At 37.4% G+C, this 26,652-nt stretch overlaps 1 protein-coding gene across 3 annotated transcripts in view; it reads left to right on the forward strand.

The window, feature by feature from the left end:
* The first annotated feature begins 936 nt into the window (after positions 1-936).
* DNAJC1 (DnaJ heat shock protein family (Hsp40) member C1) overlaps positions 937-26,652 on the forward strand; it is a 241,034-nt gene continuing 215,318 nt past the window's right edge. For all 3 annotated transcript variants that reach the window (XR_002524539.2, XM_021943951.2, XM_003903454.3), the window contains exon 1: positions 937-1,475. Coding sequence is in view for 2 of the 3 variants with exons in the window: in XM_021943951.2 (XP_021799643.1) it covers positions 1,251-1,475 (225 nt within the window). In the remaining variant the exon portion in view is untranslated. The remainder of the gene's footprint in view (positions 1,476-26,652) is intronic.

Here is a 26,652-nt window from a genome sequence, read left to right on the forward strand (position 1 = left end):
TTTTCTAACCTTTATCCAACATAGTATATTCTGACTATGAGAGGGAAGTAGCTTTATCATTACGCTATGGAGCTTGATTTAACTAACTAGATCCAAGATGGAAAGAGCATGAGGTCAAACTTTCAAAATTGAGCTAACTTTCTGAGTTTTAGTAGCATTTTTTGCTTCCTTCTTCCTCAACAAGAGTGGAGAGTTCAGGGAAGAGAAATGTGAGAAAGCCAAAAGGAAAATAAAGTTCACACAAGAGAATCGTGGTGGAGAAAATAACTTGAAAAGAGATTGAACAGAAGCAATGCAAGACTAGGAAGTGAGGCATTGTTACGGAAGAGAGAGAAGGTTTTTAGCCTGTCTTTTAAAACGGAAACATCTCAACTGAGGTCTATTTTCAAAAGAACCCCAACTGGAGGTGGGCTAAGATGGATAAACTCCATTCCTCCTCCAACTATGATTGAGTCACCATTATTAACTATTAATTCTACCAGGCCATTTTATGGTATTATACCTGTAAATCTTAATTCATAATTGTTTTGGTTTGAATTCCTTTTCTGCTCTACCTCTCTCTACTTACTAGATTTGCCCCTTTTAGAACCTGGTTCAACTTGTCCTGTCTTCTTTGCTGAAGGACTAATTAAATGCACGGAAGCCATAATCAATTAATCAGGCTTCAAATATGCTTTTAGTGTTCAACAGCTGGGGGAGGGGAAGACAGTAGCTATTTAGGGGGAAGTCCACGAGGGGCGTTCCAGGTAGACGCGTGATGGCTATAACCTTCCCTGTCTCTCAGCCCGTTTTGGCGCAGATTCAGCTCCTCGACGCGCCCAACCGATTGAAAGGCATTTCACCTAGGCCCAGATCGGGGCGCCAGGCGTCCAGGCTTCCGGCCACGCCCCCTTCCCCGCGGTTGCTAGGAGACGTGATGTCACCGGAAGCGAGGCCTGGGATAGGCTGAGGCAAAGGGAAGCCTCTCCCCCTGTGCAGCCCAGGCGCCGGGCGCTGGCTCTCCAGCTGTGTGTAGGCCTGGGGGCCAGGGTCCGCGGAACGTATCGCCGACTGCGGCCCCGCCCGCCCAGCCGCTGGTCCGGCCGCGGGCTCCCGCCACCACCGCGCTCAGTCGCCTGGCGGGCCGTTCCGGTGCGCCTGCCCGCGCTTTTCACTGACGGGCACTGTTTCCCACAGCCAGTGCCGCCCGCCACGTCCCAGCTCTCGGCCAACGGAGGTGCGCGGCGGGTGACCTTTCCGAGCCCAGTGCGATGACGGCTCTGTGCTCCTGGCCGGCACAGCTTCCTGGGCGCCGCCAGCTCGGGCTAATGCCTTTCCCGCCGCCGCAGCCGCGGACGCCGCTGCTGTGGCCGCTGCTGCTGCTGCTGCTGGCCGCCGTGGCGCCGGCGCGCGGCTGGGAGAGCGGAGACCTGGAGTTGTTTGACTTGGTGGAGGAGGTGCAGCTCAACTTCTACCAGTTCCTCGGCGTGCAGCAGGTAAGCAAGGAGGCGCGCGGGGCCGGGTGGAGAGGGGCCGGGGCAGGCGGCAGGCGACCCCGGTTCCTCAGAGAGTCGGACACGGAGGGCAGGGCTCTGTCACCCCGGGCTCTGGCTGCCCTCAGCCCGGGCCACCGGGGTTCTCAGCCTCGGAAGGACGTGTCCGTCTTCCCCAGATCCTTACTCCTGCTTCAACTTTTCTAGTCCCAGCCCCAGTGACAGGCTGGACGACACCACTTGCCTGGGGTAGGAATGCCGTCTCTCTGGTCCGGCGTTCTGGGGAAGAGCCTTCCCCCTCCAGCTGTGCTGGAGGAAGAAGGAAGAGTGGTGTAGGTAGACTTTTTTTTTTTTTTAATTTAACACCTACCGTTTGCCTTCCTGTCCCCCTGAATGTGAGAAAGAGCAGCCGCTTCTCTAAACTGTCATCTTCCACCGAGACTTATCCTCATTCTTATTCTTATTTCAGCTGCCTCCCCTCCTCTTCCCTTCTGGGAAAGTAGGAATGCACTGTGGCCAGTGTCTGTGTTGCAGAAGTTTTTCTTACCTCGTACTTGGACATCGTTTTTAGCCTGTTAGATAGATGTTTCTTTCGCAGTTTAGAAATCTGGAGGAATTTGAAGCCTCTACCAGGTTGGAGGTGTTAAGTTTTTTGGGCAGCAGAGGACTTGGAGTGCGATTGGAAGAGAAGCCCCCAACCAGTAATGTAGGAATGGGTTTTTTTTTCCCCTTTTCCTTTTGTTTCATTTTGTTTTCTTTTTTAGCTTGAGACATTAACTTGTAAAACCCTTCTGTTGCTTTTTAGTTCTACCATTGAGGGTGGTTGAGTGAGGGTAGATATCCAGTCTCTACCTGAAGCCTCGCGCAAAGGAGAAGATAACATTTCGCTGATTTCAGGCTTACAGGGTGAAAAATGTATATTTCACACTTATCTGATTGAGCCCTTCGTACAATGCTTTGAATAGTTATGGGAGTAAAAAATGAATGTTTACAATAGTTGTCATTCAAGGCACACTTCACATGACTAGATATGAAATGCACATCCCCCTCCCCCATAGGTTATCATAAATGTGGGTGAACTATTCAACTTTTACTGAATTTTAATTTTCAAACATTGCATTTTCATTCCATCACTGAATATAAACTTACTAGGCTGCCAGGGTACCATGAGTCTAACAGTTTTTTATTTTTGTAAGAGTTATAAAGTATAGGCATGTCACACTTCAGATTCATACGTGCAAGCAACTTTGTAATAACTGTATTTGTGATCTGTTACCTGGTGCCCGTCCCTCCTCATAGAGACACTATATATCTCATTTTCAAAGCAAATGATGATGGAGTATGTGTAAAAATAATTAGTGAAATACTAATTTTGATGACTTTTAAGAATTTCTTTAATACTGGGAATAATTAGAATTTATCATCATTGATTACATTCTTTAGGTAAAGAGAATCTTAAACATAACCTATCCAAAAATCTTGAAGATCCAGTTATTCATGAAAAATTAAGTGCCTTTAAGAGAACAGAAATTTAATAGCAGTTTAAAATGTAGATTATGTAATCTAGCTTTGCATGTGAACTCTCATAGAATTTTCGTTTATAATTTCATGTAACTTGATTTGCATAGTTAGTTAGGCAGTGTGAACATCCAGAGCACTTGACTTTCTGGGCAAAGATGAGAAAATAAAGAAGCATTGATAATCAAGAAGATTCTTTGTCAAGGTAGAATCTGAAAAGAAGATTATTTTATTGTTTTTAACCTGTGTTTCTCTATACAGCTGTATTGAAATTGGAAAGAGTGCAGGAGGAATTTTTTTCTGCCCAAGCAGAGAAACTGAATGGAACAAGTTTTTTTCTTTACATTGAATCTTAACTTTGTTAGATGACTTTCAGGGACCAGAAATTTGGTGGAAACAAACGCAACCTGTCCAAGGTCTTTCATGTGTAATTTTCAAGCCAGAACCATTTGGTGACTAGCCAAACATGAGGGACCAGAACAAAGTAGGTAGGCTACTGAAAGTGGTGACCTGGCTCAATGCACTAATCTCTTCTTCTTGTTCAAGCAACAGAGATGTATTTGGTGCCTATTGGATTTTAAGCATTGGGAGTTGGCCTTTATATAAAACAAAACCCCTAACCTTATAGTTCAGTAGGGAGAAACAGACAGTAAACAACCAAGTAAATAAATATAAATGTTATATGGTCAGAGAAGGCCTCTGAGAGAAGTTAGGGAGTAAGCCATGTGGGTAATTGTGTTGTAGGCCATTTGGGCTGTCATAGCAAAATGCTATAAACTGGACAGCTTTTCAACAGCAGAACTTGATTTCTCACAATTCTGGAGGCTAGAAAATCCAAGATTAAGGCTGGAAAATCCAAGATTAAGGCACTGGCAGATTCTGTGTCTGGTGAGGGCCTTCTGGTTCATAGATAGCACCTTGTTGCTGTGTCCTCACATGGTGGTAGGGACAGGCAGCTCTCTGGGGCTTCTTTTATAAGGAAACTAATCTCATCCATTAGGACTCCACCTTCATGATATAATCACCTTACAGAGGCCCCACCTTGTATTACTGTCACATTGGGGATTAGATTTCAACATATGAATTTTGAGGGACAAAAGCATTCAGACCATAGCATAGTGGAAGGGCATTCTAATAAGCACAAAAGCCAGGAGGCGGGAGCTTGCTTAGTATTTGAAGAATAGCAAGGCAGGCAGTATGGCCAGAGCAGAGTGATCAAGAACAGTAATAGGAGATCTGAGTCATAGGTGGTAAGGGAAGACCATGTAGGGCTTTGTAGGCCATTGTAAGGACTTCGGCTTTTACTTATAAGTAAGTTGGGGGAGGCTGTGTTTGAACAGAAAAGATACATATTTGACTTGAATTTCAAAATGATCTCTTTAGTGTGCTGAGTATAGTCTGTGAGGTATTAGTTACTTAGAGGGATAATTGTGGTATAGATTGGACCTGGGTGGTAGCAGTGGAGGGTGGTGCAAAGTGGTCAGATTCTGGATTTAATTTCAACATGGAGTGAACAGAATTTTACTGATGGCTTGAATATGATAGGTGAGAGAAAAAGAGAAATTGAAGATAATTCTAAAGATTTTGGCTTCAGTAACTGGAAGGGTGCAATTGCCATTTATTGAGACGGAGAAACCTGGACTAGGAGCCTGGTTTGGAGAACATCAGGAATTTAGTTTTTGGATGTGCTAAATTTGGGGTGTCTATTAAACATTGAAGTTGAGCTGGTATGTAGGCAATTGGTTATTCAGGTGTAGAGTTACAAGAAGAAAGGTTTGGGCCGAAGATAGGAATTTAGGAGTCTGAGGCACTTAGTAACTTGAAGCGACAAAACTGGATGAGTTCACCAAGGGAATGAATGTAAAAGAGGAGAAGAGATCTGGGAGCTAAGCCTTGGGGATTCCAGACTTTAAGAGTCAAGGAGCTGGATGCGGTGGCTCATGCCTGTAATCCCAGCACTTTGGGAGGCTGAGGCGGGTGGATCACGAGGTCAGGAGTTCAACACCAGCCTGGTCAATGTGGTGAAACCCTGTTTCTACTAAAAAGATAAAAATTAGCTGGGCGTGGTGGCAGGCGCCTATAATCCCAGCTACTCGGGAGGCTGAGGTAGAGAATTGGTTGAACCCGGGAGTTGGAGTTTGCAGTGAGCCAAGATCGTGCCACTGCACTCCAGTCTGGGTGACAGAGCGAGATTCCATCTCAAAAAAAAAAAAAAAAAAAAAGGAGTCAGGGAGATGGAGGGGAATCAACAAAGGATATAGGGCAGGAATGACCAGTAAGGTAGGAGGCGAACCAAGACAAGGTTCTCTCAAGTCAAGTGAAAAAAGTGTTTCAAAGGAAAGGGATCAGCTGGGTTAAATGATAATGATGATTCAAATAAGACGAGCTCTGAGATTTCACTGTTGGAAGTAACCGTATGGAGGTCACAGGCTACCTCAGTAAGAACTGTTTCAGTGCAGTGGTGAGATCAATAGTCTGGATAGATTGGGTTCAGGAGAGAGTGAAAGGGAAGAATTGGAGACAATTAATATAGAACATTATTTTGAGATATCCATATCGTAAACTAGAAACTAGAGATGGTAGTGACTGACTGTGGCATCTTCTTTATCCCCTTATCCACCAGGTCTAAGGTAACTCAGTTACTCTCTGAGCTCTATAATTTGAATAGCAGATGACTTAGAACTTGGACCAGACCACCTTATGACCTTGGACAAGTTAGTTGCCTCATTTTTAGAATAGATGGTAGCTTTTTATTTTCTTCATAGTAAGGCACAAAGTAGACTCCTAAATATTTATTGAATCAAACATTATAAACATTGTAACTAAATGTAAACTGTAATTCCCCAAACAAGTAGTTGCTTGACAGTTTTTACTCAACAGATTTTACTTCTATGTAATCTTTCACAGCCTTCAGGCAGCAGAAGAATCTCCTTCCATGTATTCTTAGATTTCAAGTCCTTTCTAGAAGTCTAGAAAGGGGTTGCAGAAGTCTTCGTTGAGGGGTATATACAGTTGACTTATTAGTCATTCATACTGTTTTTAGAATGACTTTAATAATAGCACATTCCAATTTGGGTATTGCGTCTTTTCAGAGGATATGGGGGGAAGATGAGAGAGGAGTATAGGAAAAAAATGTGCTTGAAAGATCTTTTGTTACCAACTTAAATTATAGGTTTCTGCACAGTATTTATATTTTGTGTAACAGCACCTGCTTCTCAGACATCTGTACTTATTGTGGGGTCAGTGGCAATTCTGTATTTCTTTTTCTTTTTTTCTTTTTTCTTTTTCTTTTTTGAAATGGAGTCTCACTCTGTTGCCCTGGCTGGAGTGCAGTGGCGTGATCCCGGCTCGCTGCAACCTCTGCCTCCTGGGTTCAAGCGATTCTCCAGCCCCAGCCTCCCAAGTAGCTGGGATTACAGGCACCTGCCACCATGCCTGACTAATTTTGTATTTTTAGTAGAGATGGGGTTTTGCCATGTTGGTCAGGCCGATCTTGAACTCTTGACCTCAGGTGATCCACCCTCCTCGGACTCCCAAAGTGTTGGGATTACAGGCGTGAACCACTGCGCCCAGCCTCTGTGTTTCTTTTAATTGTCTTTTGGGACCATGACTTTCCTTATCCTTTGTACAGTAATTCTAGCCAACAGTAAACACTTCATATTCATTCAAAAAATCTGTGAATTGAAATAATGACAAGCTGAATTATCTTAAATTTTGTAGTATTTGCTTTATGTTGAAGTCAGAGTTGTCTTCATGATGCCAGTCAGTCATTACAGACTTCTGTTTATATAGCTAGAAAATGTGCTTCATTCTCTTTCTCTCGTGTTTTGTAACTAAATCCTTATATTCAAATGAATGCTGAAACTTGGTTAACAGAAGAAAAGCAGAACAGTAATGTGCTTATAAAATATTTGGATTTTAGTTTTTAAATAGGAATTAGTAAACCTTTTAAGCTTATTCAGTCTGTATTTTCAAATGTACAGATTAGCCATCCTGTTTAGAGGAGGGACAATTGTTGCCCATTCATCCGTGCCCCATGGTGGGGAGGAACTTCCCTAAAAAAACACTGCTGAGCACTAGACCCATCTCTCACATCTTTCCATGGTGGTGTGACTTACCTTGCTGGAGGGTGATTGCCTTTACTCTGTTTTGCTTGATTAGGAAGAGCTAATCAGTCGGAAAGCTATGAGCAGTGGGAATCAGTCTCTTTGCACCTCTCTGCCCAGACCAGTAAGGCAATTATCCTAACCAGACTTACCCTTGAGCATACTGTCTCAAAGTCTAGACTGTAGAGGAGAGGGCACAAATTGCTAACAAGCCCATTTGGCTGTCACATCTAACCTGTATTCTTCAATAGCTGTATCAGTTATAAAGATGATAGTTCATCTCTTGTCTGCCTGACTCCTGTGTCCACTTAGTTTTTTGGATGGGAAAAACCAGTTAGTGGGGCCTCCCCAAAGCCCATCACGGTCCTTTTTAGAAATGAAGTTGATGATTTCATTCATGAATGACAGTGAATTTGTACTGTGATTATCAATTTTCTCCGGTGATTCTTGTGGTGGAATCCACTGAGCTTGTGGTGTTGAGTGTAGTTCAGTCTTTCTCTGTTGAGTCGATTCCTTTGTACATGTGTGTTGTGTAATAATAGCTTGCCCATTTTTATTGTAGAATCCATTTTTTTTTTAATTTGGAGAAAGAGATACACAAAATCTAGAATGGTAGATAACCTTTCAGTCATTTATATTTCTTATGTAGGCATGCAGAGAGTTAGAGCTGAATAAGTACTTGTTTAATTGTATACATCTTTGCATCAGATCGAATTTTCATACAATTAGTTATCTTATGTACACACTCTTTTTGTGATATGGTAGTGTAGTTTAGTGGAAGATGCCTGAGCCAATTTTATGGGATAAAGCAAGTCTATTGTGAAAATTTTTTCACCTATAATCTAGAACTGATGGAACAGAGACTTTTAGTTTTAAGTTTCCTTTTTCCTTTTATGCTATTCTCAGTTTTTTCTTTACTCTAATTATGAGAACAGTCTTAGAATATTTTATCTTTTGTTATTCATAGATAATAGCCTAAGTGGAACTGGGAAAGTGGAATCGGCTTCTGCTATTACAATTATTCCTAGAAATATAATCTGAAATATTATATCGATCAGCATTTAACCTAGTGATTGATTTAATGTGGTAAATTTCAAAATCATATTTTATTCGATGTTCATAATAAAACAGAGGTTAAGGTTATTTGACTTGATTGCTGGGAGGAGAATTTATATGGCAATTGTAAGTAGTGCCAATGAAAGTTGTTTGATAAAATGCCTAGTATCTATACTAAACCTTTTCTCAGCTTTGTTATGCTCTCTCTCAATGAACTTCTTATTCCACGGATGGTACTATGTGACTTTCAGAACTGTTTTCTAATGTGGGCATTGTTGGGTCTATTTAGACAGTAATGATACCAGTTAATTCCACCTAGTTAAAAACAATTCCAAAGCCTTTCTTACAGAGTTATACAAAGATAAAGGAATTGCAGTGGAAAGAGAGATTTCTGATTGGATGAAGCAGGACCCTAGATCATTTTATAATGAAGTTACAGTCATATTTTCAAAAATCTTTATTTTCATCAAAACACTTAATTGTAAAAGATGGGCCCTATACTAATGAATGTAAAAATATGATTATATGTTTTAAATAACAGCATAGTATTTCATTTTAAGAACTGAATAGTTGATATTTGAGTATTACTTATATTTACTGAAATTTTTTGTCTAAGAGTGTCATTAGGACCTAATTAGAAATTTAATCTAGAATTTATGTTTTATTCCCCATCTTAAGTAATACTAAATTATGCAAGGTTAGGATTCATTCACCATATTTGATGAGTGTTTATGATTACGTCATCCAGCAACTGAAATCTCATATGTAACCAGGCATATTGCAAAAGCAAGGGCATGCCACATTCTACGTTTTTGTTAGAATGTGTGTATAAAACAATGTACTTCATTATCAGATGGATGCCTGTTTTATTGCTACTGAGGCAGTAGGCATTAAGCTCTGTGCAGCTACACAGTTAACTAATAGTATTTGAGTTGTCTACTATTAAAGCTAAGAGTCTAAGATCAAGAATTAAAGGACATGCCATAGTATATGCAGCAGCATTAAAATGGAGAAAAGCAACATTAAGATGCCACTAAGAGCAAATACTAGAATTCTGAAAGGTAGTAATATCCTTGGTTAAACACATTCTGGACTACATACAAATCCTGGTTATAGAAGGAACAAGAATTTTATTATTTTTATTTATTTATTCATTTTTTTTATTGTACTTTAAGTTCTAGGGTACATGTGCACAATGTGGAGGTTTGTTACATATGTATACATGTGCCATGTTGTTGTGCTGCCCCCATTAACTCGTCATTTACATTAGGTATATCTCCTAATGCCATCCCTCCCCACTCCTCTCACCCCATGACAGGCCCCGGTGGATGATGTTCCGCTTCCTGTGTCCAAGTGTTCTCATTTTTCAGTTCCCACCTATGAGTGAGAACATGCGATGTTTGGTTTTCTGTTCTTGCGATAGTTTGCTAAGAATGGTGGTTTCCAGCTGCATCCATGTCCCTACAAAGGACGCGAATTCATCCTTTTTTATGGCTGCATAGTATTCCATGGTGTATATGTGCCACGGTTTCTTAATCCAGTCTGTCATTGATGGACATTTGGGTTGGTTCCAAATCTTTGCTATTGTGAATAGTGCCACAATAAACATATGTGTGCATGTGTCTTTATAGCAGCATGATTTATAATCCTTTGAATATATACCCAGTAATGGGATGACTGGGTCAAATGGTATTTCTAGTTCTAGATCCTTGAGGAATCGCCACACTGTCTTCCACAATGGTTGAACTGGTTTATACTCCCACCAACAGTGTAAAAGAGGAACAAGAATTTTAAACTGTTACATGAGACCCAACTGTGGCATGTATAGTGAGCAGTAGTCAAAATGAGTTATGACCAGAAAGAAAAAGATCATTGTTGCCATTTACTGGGAAAGTATGAATAGACCGTGGAGAAATCTTAGGGTCCATACACATGAGGAAGGTAGAAACTTCTTATTTCTAGTCAATCCTTAAGGACTTTATTTATACCATTAAAACAGGTCAGGTTAAGGAATCTATTCCATGACCAACTGAATTTATACATTAAAAAGAAACCTCTGACTTTTAGAAAAGTTTTTTAAATTGCAAATCTTATTAATAGTTATTTTCAATCACCACACTTTTTGTTAACAGATAAGATTACTATTTAGGTTCTTTTCTGACTTTAAGTGGTGTTTTGTATTAATAGTTGGTGATTAAATTTGATTTATGGAAGTTAACACGTATAAATATATATAATATATTAATATATAATATATATAAGTATATATAATATAAACATATATAAAGTAGGAAGTCTGGAAATTGTGATTTAATTATATCATACAATATTTCTGTATGGATCTTTTATATGTAGTAGGAAATAGACTTCTTGTATTTAAAGTATTTTAGTTCAGACATTTGGTAAAGTTCAAATGACAGCCATGTTGTGCAGTTCTGTAGTAGTTTTAAACAATCAATGTGTGACTTTTTGTATCACCCGTTTGGAAGTACATAAGATTTAACTTAAAGTAAATTAGGTTGATTTTGCAAGTGTTTATTGTGGAAAGCTTCACAGTTTTTCAACATGCTGCCATCTCTTAAAACGTCACTGAAGCTTCTTGTTTTGAATTGCCTTCAAAGCTTGCAGCATATTCTTCACATTAGCCTCATTAGTAGTAAATGTTAAAGTTGGGTTTGGTTTTTGGCTATAGCAAATAGTCATTTGGAGCTAAATTTGGTGACTAAATTAGGTTAGGAAGCTCGGATAAATAGTTTGTATTGATGAAAAGATCTGAACATAATTTTCATGTAATGCTGATAGACTGCCTTGAGGACTGTTCTCAAAGAAAAGTTACAGAGAAGTTTTGAGTGATATTGACACAAAGTAATAAATCTGTAGCTTCACAAGGCAATAGAATGTGTTAGAGTAAATGACTCTTGGACTACTTATTACTTTGTGGGTAGCAATTTTTTTAAAAAAAGTTTGCTTGCAGGATAAAAATGTGTAAATAAAAGTGATCTTAATTTTAGAGAAGTGGGAAAATATAGAGCTAGAAGAAAATATTTCAATTATCTGCTTGCTTTTAATATTAACAAAGATCATGATAGTATTCATTATATATTTCTATAATAAAGCAAGTTAAAACCGAGTGATACAGGAATTAGAATAAATGTTAGAGGCAGTAGCTGAGAATACCACTGAGGAAGAAAGCAGGATATACGCAGAGAGAAACAGATACAGAAAAATGCATAAATACAAATATAAATGAAAATGGAGTAATATCTCCATCTTGTGGCCTTCTTTGGATATTACCATTAAAAATGTTGAGGGGTTGTATTTTCACAACTGTAGGCATAAGTAAGAATAAAATATGAGACAGGCGGAAACAAAATATGAGTCAGAGAGTTCTTGCAGTATTTTGCAGGCACTTTTAAGACCGAGTTTCCCAGTTGGTGTGCTGCAAGCAAGTGTGCTGAGATAGTGATGCCCTCCCTTAAGCAGCTGTAACAGTTTACTCCAGTGTGTCTTACAAATACAATTTTCTGTAATGTGCCATGGTATGAAAGAGGTTGGGAAAACACTGCTAAGGCATGCAGTTCTGATGCTTTTTTTCCAGGAGAAGAGTTATTTATTAATTTATTTATTTTTATTTTTTATTTGTTTTTTGAGACAGAGTCTCGCTCTGTCGTCCAGGCTGGAGTGCAGTGGCGTGATCTTGGCTCACTGCAGCCTCTGCCTCCCCCGTCCACGCCATTCTCCTGCCTCAGCCTCCCGAGTAGCTGGGACTACAGGCGCCCACCACCACGCCCGGCTAATTTTTTGTATTTTTAGTAGAGACGGGGTTTCACCGTGTTCGCCAGGATGGTCTCGATCTCCTGACGTTGTGATCCGCCCGCCTCAGTCTCCCAAAGTGCTGGGATTATAGGCGTGAGCCACCGCGCCCGGCCCCAGGGGAAGATTTATGAGAGAGAGACGGTGCATGTGTGTGTGTATGCATTTATATACTTACAAGTATGTGTGTATAGTAAATATATTTATAAATTTATGAGTGTGTAGACTGAGTGTATAAATTTATGAGTATAAAATGTTTAGCTTGTAAAGTATATATATGGTAAATATAGAAGTATATATGTGAATATAAAATTGTTTTATAATATTAGTCTTATCAAAATATTTCCTAAAGATCCTTGTTTAGCTCTCATAGAAACAAAAGTATTGTTTAATGTATGGGCGAGGGAATTTAGATAGAGACGGAATCAATAAGTCTTTGATTAATTAGCATTCTTTACCTGATTACTTACCCTGGATGTCAGAATGGCCATTAAATGTTACCAGAGTTTGCAATAACTTTAGAGTGATACTTTAATGAGCTGTAACTATCTGCTGTATGAAGAGGATACAAATGACTTTGAAATGTGTAAGTATTCAAATTCTGGGTAGTCTGAAGTAATATTTTGTGACACTAGGGGATAAGATAATATTTTACATACAAATGTTGACCGATGGATATTTCATATTTTTGACAGCTGACAGACTCTTTCAAGCCATTCATTCCTCAGTGCAGCACTGTGCAATAGATAAATGATACAAAACACAGAGGTGATGCTAAATTTTCTAAAAGTTATATTTAAGAATGTAAAAAACAGGTGAAATTAATTTCTTTTTTTTGAAATGGAGTCTTGCTCTGTTGCCCAGGCTGGAGTGCAGTGGCACAGTCTCTGCTCACTGCAACCTCCTCCTCCTGGGTTCAAGCGATTCTTCTGCTTTAGCCTCCCTAGTGGCTAGGATTACAGGAGTGTACCACCATGCCCAGCCTGAAATTAATTTTGATAATGTATTTTATTTAACCCAATATACTAAAATATTATTCCAACATGGAATCACATTTTCAAAAATTATTATTATTTTTTGAGACAGAGTCTCGCTCTGTCCCCCAGGCTGGAGTGCATTGGTACGATCTTGGCTCACTGCAACCTCCGCCTCCCGGGTCAAGCAATTCTCCTATCTCAGTCTCCCAAGTAACTGGGAGTACGGGCACATGCCACCACGCCCGGCTAATTTCTGTATTTTTAGTAGAGACGGGTTTCAACATATTGGTCAAGCTGGTCTCGAACTCCTGACATCAGGTGATCCACCCGCCTTGCCTCCCAGAGTGCTGGGATTACAGGCATGAGCCATCATGCCCAGCCAAAAATTATTAATGAAATATTTCACATTTTAGCTTTTTGTACTAAGTCAGCAAAATCCATGTATGTTTTACATTTATACTTCTAGCACACCTTAATTTGGAAGCGAAATTTTGATTGAAAATACTTTATCTGTATTGAGATTTCCTAAGGCATATAGCTAACAAGTAGATTCATGTACCCAAATCGTTGTAAGCAAAAGTTTCCAGTAACTGAATAGAATATCAGTTTTTCAATTTAAATATAAATTAATTAAAATTAAAATTTTGGTTTCTCAGTTGTACTGTCACATTTTAAGTGCTTAAATATGTCTAATGCTTATTGGATAGCGTACATTGGATAGCCTTAGGAAATTAACATTTCTGTATTGTGTAGATACAGCTAAATGTTTTTGGGTAAAATCACTGATTATTGTTTCCATTTTGTTAGGGACATAGTTTGTAGTTTTCATTTTTTTTTAAACCCAGTGTAGCTTTTGTTGTTTTGTTTTCAGGTTGTTCCAATTGTGCTAGCGATCGTATTCCTAGTTAGTTATCTATACTAGACATTTTGACCATACTTCGTTCTGTAAAGGCTATTGGTATAAAGTTCGTGCTGTTCTAGGAACATTGGTTGTCTGAACTTCCATGCATAGGCTTGTCTGCTAAGGGTGGTTTCAGGTAATCACTTTAATTAAAGTTGGTCATTTGCTTCTGCTAGCTCATCTATTATATTTTATAATTCTTTAAGTGTTAATTATTAACTTAATATATATGTCGTTAGTGATATTTTGATCAAGAAATCACCAGAGTTCCTATTTTGTAGTTTTAGCTTTCAGGGTGCCCATTCTCCCTATTCTGAAACTCATCCATCTTCTGTATTGCTAGCTATGAAATATTCACTATATTCTCTCCTGTCATTTATTTTGATTATTTTAGTATCTTTAATTAAATGATTTTAAAAAGGGATTGCTAGATGCATTTCTGTTTGTGTGCCAGTCTTTTGGCTCTTTATAATACCAATCAGGGATTCTAACATCACCCTTTTTTACTAGCTGCCTCTGCTACCTTTTCATAGCTCCTAATGAGTACAGCTTTCCTTTGAACTGAATGATTAATTAGCGATCTTTTTACCTTTACCTTTTGTAATTTCATAAATAGCTGAAAAAAAGAAGTAGATTTTACTGTTGACAGTTCTTACACATACTTAGCTCCTGTTATTTCAAATGGACCTGGTACATGCAGGAAATTGCACTGGTGTCCAAGATATTAAACATTCTATGCGGAGGGAAAGACAACAACAAAACAAAAATTTTAAAACTGACAATAGAGTCCTGAAGTTGGTGGAGACCTCACGAATATCTCTTTCCTCATAAGGAGTCTCTTCTGTAGCACTCCCAGCCGATGGTCTTCTAGCCTGCTTGATGGTGTCTAACAATAGGGATTATGAAACAACCTGTTAAGTTTTTGTATAATACTACTCAGTGGAAATTTTATTCTTAAAGCCCAAATCATAATTCTTATCTACTTTCAATGTACTCACTATCTTCTGGAGTACCCCTGAACATACTACTTCTAAATAATTTTTCTGCGTGCCTTAAAATAAAATGCACAAGGGAAATAATTATTTGTTGATTTTCTCCACACAGTAAGGTCTTTTTTTAAAAAGTACAGCCAAACTGAGGGGCTATTTGTTTTCATTGTCTTTAGATATGTACCAAGGCCACCCTAAAGAAGACTCAAGCCGCCATAGTTATAGTTGTCTTGGCACTGCATTAGGCATGATTTGTGGTTACTATATACAATTCCCAGGGTTTATCAAAGTCAGCAATAGGAAAATTATGGAAGATTGAAAAATAAGATGATTTGTTATATGCCATCTTTGATAATAGAGGCCACAGAATAAACTTAATTAAAAATGTAGCCAGAAATTGCTATAGACTCTTGAAGCAGCACCCTGTGTACAGTTGTGCAGTTTGTGTATCTGCTTCAGACCTGTCATTGTTATAAAAATGTTTTAGACTTTGGCATTGTTAAGAATTGCACATAGGTGGTTAAACTGTGAAGTAAATAATTCATCTTTGATAATTGAAATATTGTTTCTATAGGTGGAATTTTAATTTTCAGACCTGTCTTGAGTGTGAGTTTCTCTCTTCTCTCTCTTCACCTCTCCCTAGTGGCTTTATAGATGTTTTTACTCTTTTCTCTGAGACATCTAGGAAAGAACTAGGTCTTATATAGGTGGCTTAGGGCTCCCTCCTGAGGTTACACTGGGGCCATTGCAGATCCAGATACCAAGCCTGCAGGTCCCTTGGCCTGATCTGGACTGTGGGGCTAAAACCATTGCCTCTTAACATCTCAGATACGTAATATTTTATAAGTTGTAGCCTCGGGCAGTGTCCTTCTCACTGTTCACATTTTTTTTTTTTCCCACAGGTGGTGGATTGCCACTGCAACCCCTGATTTCAAGCAGCAAGCCTGGCTGTGATCCCAGGCCTTTGTAGAGTACTTTTAGTCCTCATCACTCTATGGGAGTCAGACTTCTTGTTTCGTCTGCCTGCTTGTAATCATGGAGCCCAGGAGGCCTATAGCTTAACCCCTATTTATGGCTACAGGTTTTCATTTGTTTTTGTCTCTAGAGATGCTTAACAAGTTTTTGATCATGGCTATATGTTTATAATTTTGTCTCTTTAAATTTAACTTTGGTATATGTTTGGTGTGGGGTTTCGGAGGAAGTCCCTCAAATACTTAGAGTGCAGTTTTCATGTTGGAACATTTTTAAAAGCTAGATTTATTTTATAATATTTTTTAATGTTCATTTTCTTATTATCTGAGAACCTTTTGCCACTTATCCAGAACTGTGGTCAGGTTGTTTATTCACAGTAATTTAAGAGGCTGTTACTTAGGCATTGAAAGAGACAGTCTACCATTCCATCCCTGTTCCTTTCTGGCAACTGTTCCCAGACTTTCAAGTCTAGGGGATAAAACAGTCAAGTAGCATTTCTAAAATAATCAAATCCTACAAGGTTTTGAATATAGTGATAAATAAGTCCATTATCTCAGAATGACATATATGTCCCTGTTATTAGAGATACCCAGAGGAGAGTCCTGCACTGTCATGAAATTATTTAGAAAAATTTACCAGGTGGGAAAAGAGATATTGAATCTTAGGTATGTGTCAGAAAAACCATGGGCTAGGGAAAATTAATCCTCCTAAAGTTAAATTATATGCAGGTAATTTCATGTTGACCCTTTATAAATATATTTCACTCACAAACCTCTTAAAAAGACTTTCTGGGCTAAATAACATTTTGTTTTCTTATAATCAGTCTTCAGAGATTCACAAAACAAAACATAGGACAATGAGGCTAACCCTCACTAAAAACTGTTTTAATAATCAACTTAATGGACAATAATAAAATTTTAGAATTCAATGGATATTAGCTTCGTAGAATTAAGTGTGATCCTTAATTGAAGCTATAAGCAGTTTATAGAGTATACCTTTGGAACATACTTTAAATGATTTATTTTTAAGGAAAGAAATATAGAATGCAAATTTACAAGAGAAGATAAAGGGCCCTTTCATTTTGGAATCATAGGATTTAGTCAGTTTTTGTATAATTTGAGGAGCACATTGATTTTTTAATTATTATATGCCTTTAATATTGAGTTGTTAATCTAAGAGAAGTCTTTTGAGGGTAACAACATGGAAAAGAACAGTGGTATAATGATCTTCTTAAAAGGCATTTTTACTTACAGGCAGCTGATGCGTTTCTAACATGGATAACAGTACTCTGCACCAATCCTCAATGTTTTTGTAACACAATAGAATATGCACAGCTACCTAGATTATGTTAAGAAATTTTGATAATAAACCTTGCTTTTCATGTTTGTTAATTCATTAGTTCTTTTTACAGTATTTCTGTAAAATAGTAAAGCATAGTAAAGAATGAGAAACAATCAAATTCTAATAATAAGGAGTGTATTTGAATAAATTATGACACATTCTTGGTGTGCTGTGAAATTAGTAGTAATATATGTGAAAATGACATAGCAACATGGAAAATACTTACAATGTTAGTGAAGAAAAGCCAAATATCAAGTTGTATTCAGATTTTATTGTAATTTTGCAGGATTATATGTGCACAAGGGCAAGACAGAAACATGGGCTAATGGGAAAAGTTTGAATTGTGGGACTGGTGGAATTTTATTTAGGGGCAAATATTTCATTTAGAGTTCTGCTAATATTACTAACATATATCCGTATAGATTATATTACTTTGGAAAGAGGAGTGTTGTACAATTAAAACACATTGGATAAATTAACAGATGTTTTCATGTTTATGAGATAAATCATATGGATATTTTAAAAACTTTAACCTATCATCTATTGAAGGTTATAAATGGGAAATTAAATAAGGTAATTTTTTTTCAAACAGCCTGGGTTAAATGAAGTAGATTTGTTGTCTGTGTTCAATAAAAGTGCTTGCAAATATACTTACAGTAAACTATGGGTATAATTCTACATTCTGGTTAACACCATATTATCCTGACCAAGAAAGCTTAACCTTGAGGATGAGACCACAGTTTAGTGCCTCTAATCTTTGTATTATTCTTCTGAATGCTTTTGTATATACTGTATCTCTTCAATTCAGTATTGTAGATACTGCTGAACAACCAACTATATTATTATATTTACCCTTAAAATCCTCATAGTGCTTATAGGTTTAGAGCTGTGCTGTCCAGCACTGTAGCCACATATGGCTATAGAGCACTTGAAATGTGGCTAGACTAAGAACATTAATTTTACATTGTATTTGATTTTTAACTCACTTAAAATTTGAAAAGCTGAGGGAGTATAAAATGTTTTCCCATTAAACAATTTTATTGTTTGGATAGAACTATATTTCATTTATTTCACTTTAATATCAAAAATTTGGCTTATGAATAGAGATGTATTGTTAAAAACTATACACTGGGCCAGGCGTGGTGGCTCACGCCCAATCCCAGCACTTTGGGAGGCCAAGGAGGGTGGGTCACTTGAGGTCAGGAGTTTGAGACCAGCCTGGCCAACATGGTGAAACCCCGTCTCTACTAAATATACAAAAAATTAGTTGGGTGTGGTGGCAGCTGCCTGTAATCCCAGCTACTCAGGAGGCTGAGGCAGGAGATTCGCTTGAACCTGGGAGGCAGAGTTTGCAGTGAGCCGAGATGGCACCATTGCACTCCAGCCTGGGTGACAAGAGCAAGACTCCGTCTCAAGGAAAAAAAAAAAAAACAAACAAAAAAATTCCCAGCCCAAGTGTTAGCAAACTGAATCTAGCCACATATAAAATGGATTAAACACCATGATCAAGTGGAATTTATCCCAGGAATGCAAGATTGGTTTAGTACCTTAAAATTGCTTAATACAGTATTACATATTTATAGAATAAAGAACAAAAAATATGATCATCCCAGATAGAGAATAAAACTTTTGAAAGACTCAAATATTCATTAATAATGAAAACTCTCAACAAACTAGGAATAGAAGGTAATTTCCTCAACCTAATAAAGAGAATCTAAAAACCTATCTGAATAGACACCTTACCCAAGAAGATATACAAATGCTAATAAGCACATGAAAAGGTGCTCAGTAGTAGTAGTTATTAAAAATATGCAAATTAAATCCATAAGGAGGTAACATATTATGCCCATTAGCATGGCTGTAATTAACATGAAGGACAGTAAAAAGCACTGGTGAGGATGTGGAAAAACTGGAATACTTATGCATCGATGGTGGCAAGGTAAAATGCAACCACTTTGGAAAACAGTGTGGCAGTTTTTTTTAATAAAAATGTTAAACTTAATATTCATCTCAATTCCTCTTAGGTATCCACAGAAGAGAAGTGAAAATGTATGTCCACACAAAGACTTGTACATGAGTGTTCATAGCAGCATTATTCGTAATGTTAGCCAAAAATTGGAAACAATTCCAAATGCCTAGCCACCCTTGAATGGATAAACAAAATGTGGTGTATCCATTCAGTGCAATGCTATTTAATATTAGTAGAAAAAGAAAGAACTTCTGGGATAAACCACAACATGGATGAATTCCAAGAACATGTTAAGTGAAAGGATTCAGACTCAGAACAACTACATGTACGATTTCAGTTATTTGAACTGTCCAGAAAAGGCAAATAATGTATAGAGATGGAAAGCAGGTGGCTGGGCACGGTAGCACACGCCTGTAATCCCAGCACTTTGGGAGGCTGAGGCGGGTGGATCACTTGATGTCAGAAGTTCGAGATTAGCCTGGCCAACATGGTGAAACCCCATCTCTGCTAAAAATACGAAATTAGCCGGGTGCTGTGGGGCATGCCTGTAATCCCAGTTACTTGGGAGGCTGAGGCAGGAGAATCATTTGAACCTGGGAGGCAGAGGTTTCAGTGAGCCAAGATCATGTCCCTGCACTTCAGCCTGGGCAACAGAGCGAGACTCCATCTCAAAAAAAAAAAAAAAAAAGAAAGAAAGAAAAAAGCAGGGTAGTGGTTGTCTGGGGATGGGGATTGATTGCAAATGGATGGGAGAGATCTCTGTAGGGTGATAGAAATGTTCTAAGATGGGATTTTGGTGATGGTTGTACAACTCTATAAATTTATCAAAATGTATTATACTCTTACAATGGGTGGATTTTATCTTATGTAAATTGTACCTCAACCAAGCTGTTGGAAAAATAAGACATGTTATTTTATGGGAAATTTTCAGAATTTTCTAAATTGAGTCTTATTTGTAGATTAGTCTGTAAAAGAACTTAAATTGTGAATTATATGTCTGAGCATTTAAACATTTTCACTCTTCATCCTCTTTGTACATACACGTGCACACCCAGACACAAATCTGTGTAAACTGAGTATACAAGGTTATTTCTACTATTTTGCATCTATGCTGTCAGAACTTGGTCTCCCTATGTTTTTAGTTTTGATATTCATTACAATGTAATTTCTTTAGTGTACAGTGTCTTGTTAATATGTTTATATCTTTTGATTAGATTTTATACTTTCTAGAAAAGTTTCCAAATAACGCTGAAAGCTGAAATTTCAGAAGAAAAACAATGATTTTAAATATATATGGCAGACTAATCACCTATCCATTCTCCTTTTAGTAGAACTCCTATATTATTGGATATTGGGGGTTTAAAAAGTACATTTTTCTGCCTTCTTTACAGGTAGTGGTGACCAATGAGCAGAAGACATGGGTTGGGCTTCTGGTAAAGCTCTTAAAGGGTGACACACCATTTTACCCTTGTTTATTCCTTCTTTTCTATTCACTGGGATTGGATGAGGTGTATGTAGCTACCGTACCAGATGTCTTGCAACTTGAAGTGACCTTCAGAAGCCAAGAGAAGAGATATAGTAGTGGCCTGGGTCCTTGTGGCCATAACTGCCCCTGGAACTGCTTTACCTCTATTCTTCTTGTATGTAAGAGAAAAATAGACTTCTATCATTTTTTTAAGCTGTTGTTATTTGGGGTCTCTGTTATAAGCAGCCTGTTTCTGATATACCGTTCTTACCTGTATGAGGGATTGTTCTTTAAGTAATTTTTCTATTAAAATTTTTTATGTAAAAGCAAAGAAAAAGTAAATTTTAAAACATGATAGAAGAAAACCACTTTTGATATTTTTGTCTATAGAATTTCAGGTTTTTAATCTTCATGTATCTTTGTTACTGGCCTTAGTAACTTTGCTCATACTGTTAACTGCACCTAAAATTTCTTTTGACTCCTTATGCGAGTTATGAGTACAGTATGCAAACTGCTTTTTTGTTTTTTATTGTAGTAAAATACACATAATGTAAATGTTAGCATTTTAACTCCTTTAAAATATAAAAACCAGTGACATTAAGTACATTCACAACATTGTGCAACCATCTTTGTTATTCATTTCTAATACTTTTCCATCATTCCAAACAGAAACTGCACCGATTAAACAACAACTTACCATTCTTTCCTCACCACCAGCTTCTGGTAACCTCTAATCTACTTTCTTTCTTTTTGAGACAGAATCTCACTCTGTTGCCCAGGCTGGAATGTAGTGGCGCAATCTCTGCTCACTGCAGCCTCTGCCTCCCAGGTTCAAGTAATTCTTGTTCCTCAACCTCCCCAGTAGCTGGGATTTACAGGCGAGTGCCACCACGCCCAGCTAATTTTTGTATTTTTCGTGGAGACAGGGCTTCACCATATTTGACAGGCTGGTCTCAAACTCCTGGTCTCAAGTGATCTGCCTGCCTCGGCTTCCCAAAGTGCTGGGATTACAGGCATGAGCCACTGTGTCCAGCCCCTCTAATCTACTTTCTTACTCTTGAATTTGCCTATTATAAGCACCTGATATAAATGGAGTCATATAATATTTGCCCTTTTGTGTCTGACTTATTTCACTTGTCTTCAGGTTTCATTCATGTTGTAGTGTATCTCAAATTTTCATTCTTTTTTAAGGCTGAATGATATTCCATTGCATGTATATACCACTTTTATTTATCTGTTTATCTGTTGATGGACGTTTAGGTTTTCACCTTTGGCTATTGTGAATAATGCTGCTATGAACGTTGGTATACAAGTATATGTTTAAGCCCCTGCTTTCAATTCTTTTAGGTTATATACCTAGAGGAAGAATTGCTGGATCATATAGTAATTCTATATTTAACTTCCTTTTTTTTTTTTGAGACAGTCTTCCTCTCTTGCCCAGGCTGGAGTTGAGTGGCATGATCATAACTTGCGGCAGCCCCAAACTCCCAGGCTCAAGCAATCCTCCTGCCTCAGCCTCCCAAGTAGCTGGGATTATAGATATGTGCCATCATGCCTGGCTAATTTTTAAAAAAATTTTTTTGTAGAGAAAGGGTCACACTTTGTTGCCCAGGCAGTATTTAAATTTTTGAGGAACCACCAAATTGTTTTTCATAGCTGCTGTGCCATTTTACATTCCTACCAGCAATGTACAGGAGTTCCAGTTTCTCCACATCCTCATCAGCACTTATTTTCTACTTTTTTAAATGATAGCTATCCTAATAGGTGAGAAGTAGTATCTGTTGTGGTTTTGATTTGCATATCCCTAGTGGTTAGTGTTACTGAGCATCTTTTCATGTGGGTTATTGGTCATTTGTCTGTCTTCTTTGGTGAACTCTCTGTTGAAGTCCTTTGTCCATTTTTAATTGGATTTTTTTGTTGTTGGTTGTAGGAGTTATTCATATATTCTGGATGTTAATCTCTTATCAGATATATGATTAGCAAATATTTTCACCCATTCTGTGGGTTGTTTATTTACTCTGTTACTAGTGTCCTTTGATGCACAAAAGGTTTTCATTTTGATGAGGTCCAATTTATTATTTTTTTCTTTTGTTTGCCTGTACTTCTGTCATATCAAAAAATCATCATCAAATCCGATAGGAAGTTTTTTCCCATATATTTTCTTGTAAGAGTTTTATAGTTTAAACTCTTATGTTAGTCCTCGATCTATTTTTTAGTCAATTTATATATATGATTTGAGGCATCAAAGAAAAATAGAACCTGACAGTAGTTAAAGCAGTAAAAACAAATTTTAGTCAGGATCAGTTGCAGTAGGAGAGAATAGACTTCGTTATAGACTGAAGCTTAATTCTGAATGTGGAAAGTGGAGATTTATAGCCAAGGAACAGGGTCAGTGGATGGAAGATTAGAGGAAACATCAGAGTTAGGGGGGTCTCTGGTGAAATCAGTTGAACAAGGTTTTTGCCAAAGGCAGTCAAGATAATCAGGCATCACCTGGGGGTTGGTGGGGAATGAGGAATTTGGTCAGATATATTGAGGGTGATCAGATATCAATGGTAGGGTTTCTGGCTTAACTCTTTTAGCAGAATTCTTGCTAAAATTGGATGATGCAGAGGAGGAGATAGAAGTTCAAAAGTTGAGGCCTAGCTGTGAAGATGGTTTAGAGGAGCCTGACTAGAGTTTGGTCAAGAAGAGAGTCTTTGTTAAAGGTAAGGGTTCAGTTTTATTCTTTTGCATGCAGATATCTAGTTTTCCTGGCACCATCTGCTGAAAAAGCTGGTTTTGAATATACATATTGTCTTATGTAATTTTTAAAACAGCCCTACTTAGTTAGGTATTTTATCCCATTTTACAAATGAGGAAATTGAATTTCAGAGACTTGCCCAGTCTCAGAAAACTAACAACTGGTAGAACTTATCTGTTAGGCTCAAAGATCATAACCATTATTTTGTAATTGTTTCTTACTATTTAAGTGTTACCTATTCTTAAAGGCCCAGCCCAAATTTAATCCCATTTTACTAAGATTGTCTCCATTGCTTGCTCTTCCGGTCAGATATGACTGCTCTCAATTCCATGGCAAATTTTTAATAGATTCTTAATTTATAGTACACCGCAAATGGTATGTGTTCAATACGTGCCAAATGAGTAAATGATAGAATTGTCATTCAGAATAATCTAACTGGTCCCCATACCATCGTAAACTATGAGTTGAAAGGATGGAAGTAATCAGGGAAAAATGTAATTCTTCATTTTGCTTAAGAAAATGATTTGCACAAATATAAAACGGGGAGATCTGGTTTGACTTCAGTAAAGATAAACACTCGGGTTTTAGTTGTTCACATGCTGAATTAGGCCAGCAGCATTATGCATCTGCTTTTAAAATTCAACTGTAATTTGCATTAATAAACGTAGAAACAGAGAGTGACTTGATCACAGAAAATGAGAAATTTAATGCAATCTACATCAAGGTATTATAAACACTCCTGGTACCACACTTAGGAGGAATATTAACAAACTGAATTTTTTTTTTAAGAGGAGCTACAAATACAGTAGGGGTTCTGGGAATCTTGCCCAAAAAGAAGAACATATTTAGTCTGAAAAGGAAAGGCTAAGGAAATATGTGATCACTGACTTCAAATATTAGACTTAAGAAATATATTTTAAAACTTTTTATTTATAATTTTTTATTTTGAAATAATTTTAGGCTTAACAGAAGGTGGCAAAAATAATACAGAGTTCTCATATACCTTTCACCTGGCTTTCTCAGATGTAACCTTAATAAATTGATAAAAACCAGGACATTAACACTGTTAATAATACTATTATCTACAGATGTTATTCAGATTTTCCAGCTGTCCCATTAACATCCTTTTCCTGGTGCAGAATCACACATTTAGTTGTCTTATCTCGTTTATGTCCACTCTGGGACAGTTCCTCGGTCTTTCTTTGTCTTTCTTGACCTTGACACTTTTGCAGAGGATTGGACAGTTATATTTTGAAGTGTCCCACAGTTTGGGTTTGTCTAATGTTTCCTCATGATTAAATTCAAGCTATGCATGTTTGTTATAAATACCATGGAAGTGTTGTTCCCTTTTCAGCGTATTGTATCAGGAGGCACATGATATCCATCTATCTCCTCACAGATGATGTTAACTTTGATCATTTGGTTAAGTGTCTGCCAGGTTTCTCCACTGTAAAGTTACTATTTTCTCTTTGTTAATTTCCTTGTAGGAAATTACTTCTTAATGGACAGAACTGGGAAATATATATGTGTATATAGTTTGTTCAATATCTGGATTTTGTGTCTGTTTTTGTTCACTGCCATTTCTAGCACTTGTTTAGCACTGTGGTCAGTAAATATTTGTAGCTAATAATATAGAATAGTATAAAGTTAGACTAGATAACCTAAGGACTTTCCAGCCTCACAACTCTGTTAATGTTTTGATTCTGGAAGAATAAGCTGGGGAACAAGACAAAAATAAACTCTGAACAGGGTTCATAATAAGAAGAATGCAAAAGTCATAGGAGCAGAAAGCTTTGATTATTATCCAAAACAATGAAGATGTCAAAGGCCTGGAATAAACTTTGCTGTGGGTAGGTAAGAAAGAGAAGCTTGATTGTCCTTTTATCCGTTGTACATTAGCTTGATTGACTTGCAGAAGGTAAAGTCATGGTGAAAAAGAAAAAATTATAAATAGGGATATCTCCTTTACAGGTATTCTGTCTTTAATTTACTTTCCATTATTTCTTACTTTATCCAGGTAGACCGGATCCAAGTACATGTATTCCCACTGTAAAACCATATATGGCTTCATATTCTGCAAAATCACACCATAAAAATAACAGTACCTATAGGAAAAATAGGGTTGAGGTAGAGCGTTCAAAATCTGTGGAACCTTATAAGCACTAATGAAACTAATACTACTGTAAAAAATTAATTAAATCTCCTCCAGCATCTTAACGTAGCGTCATAGTTCTTAAAATCCTTTAAACCCTTGTTCTCATACTTATTTGGGATATAGATTCTTTAGATCAGTTGAATAAAAACACATAATATGATTCAGAAAATAGCCCTTGTTACTAATCCTTAAGTTTGCAAATGGAGGAAATGTCTTTGCAGCTTCTTGAGCTGCACTCAGAGATTCATCAGATAGCTTTACATAGTAGAAACCATAGAAGTTCTTGAAGCCACAAAACCAGCTATTACTTATATTAATAGAAGGCATGTCTAATAGATTTCTAGCTGGTTTTTTTAAAGGTCTTCATATTTTACTAAGGTTTTGTCTTTAATTGCAAGAAAACTTATCTTGGATCATTAAAAAAAAAAAAATGAGTGTGCCAGGGGAAAAAAAATCAAGTCGAACTTACATAACTGCATTATAAGAATATCATTCCGCTGTTTACTAATTATATGTAAGATCATTCAAGTTAAAAAAGTCATAGTAGCAATTAATCTGTAATAATCTGAGTAACCGATTGCACCTCAGTGACAGTGTGTTTAACCAGAGTCGATATTTCCTATATATGTATTTTTTATAGCCTTAAATGTTTCTGATAATATCGTATAAACATATCACTTACTGAATTTGCAGTCTCTGAATAAATGGTGGCTTCATGATACAGTTTTGAAGGTATCTTCACCTTAGGATCCTTGGGTCTTGTATCAGCTCTTGTGGGTAGTTTGTGTATGTTTCCACAGTCTTTTAACTTCTTTCCCTCTTTTTCCTGTGCCTCATTCTACTTCATCTACTTTAGTAGTCATTAGCACTGCCAGGTTTTATGGAATCTTTGAAGGAAGTGTATGATTCCTGCCTTTTACATACAGGAAATAATTTGATAGTACTGAAAGACAAAATATAATCAATTGATAGACTGCTGCATGTTGTCTGTAAATACTAGGCCTGTGTGTGCTATTCCCTAGCATTGTCTGGTTTTACTGAAAGCACTTCAAGCTTAAGAAATTGCTGACCCCTGTCTTACTAGGTTCTGAGCCGATCTTTTCACTTGCTAATCGACTTTCCCACTTTACTGAAAGGAGAGGCTGTCAAATTCTATACTTTATCAGTGTATTAGT

Source organism: Papio anubis, chromosome 11 (assembly GCF_008728515.1).
Source record: "Papio anubis isolate 15944 chromosome 11, Panubis1.0, whole genome shotgun sequence".
NCBI classification, from domain to species: Eukaryota; Metazoa; Chordata; class Mammalia; order Primates; family Cercopithecidae; genus Papio; species Papio anubis.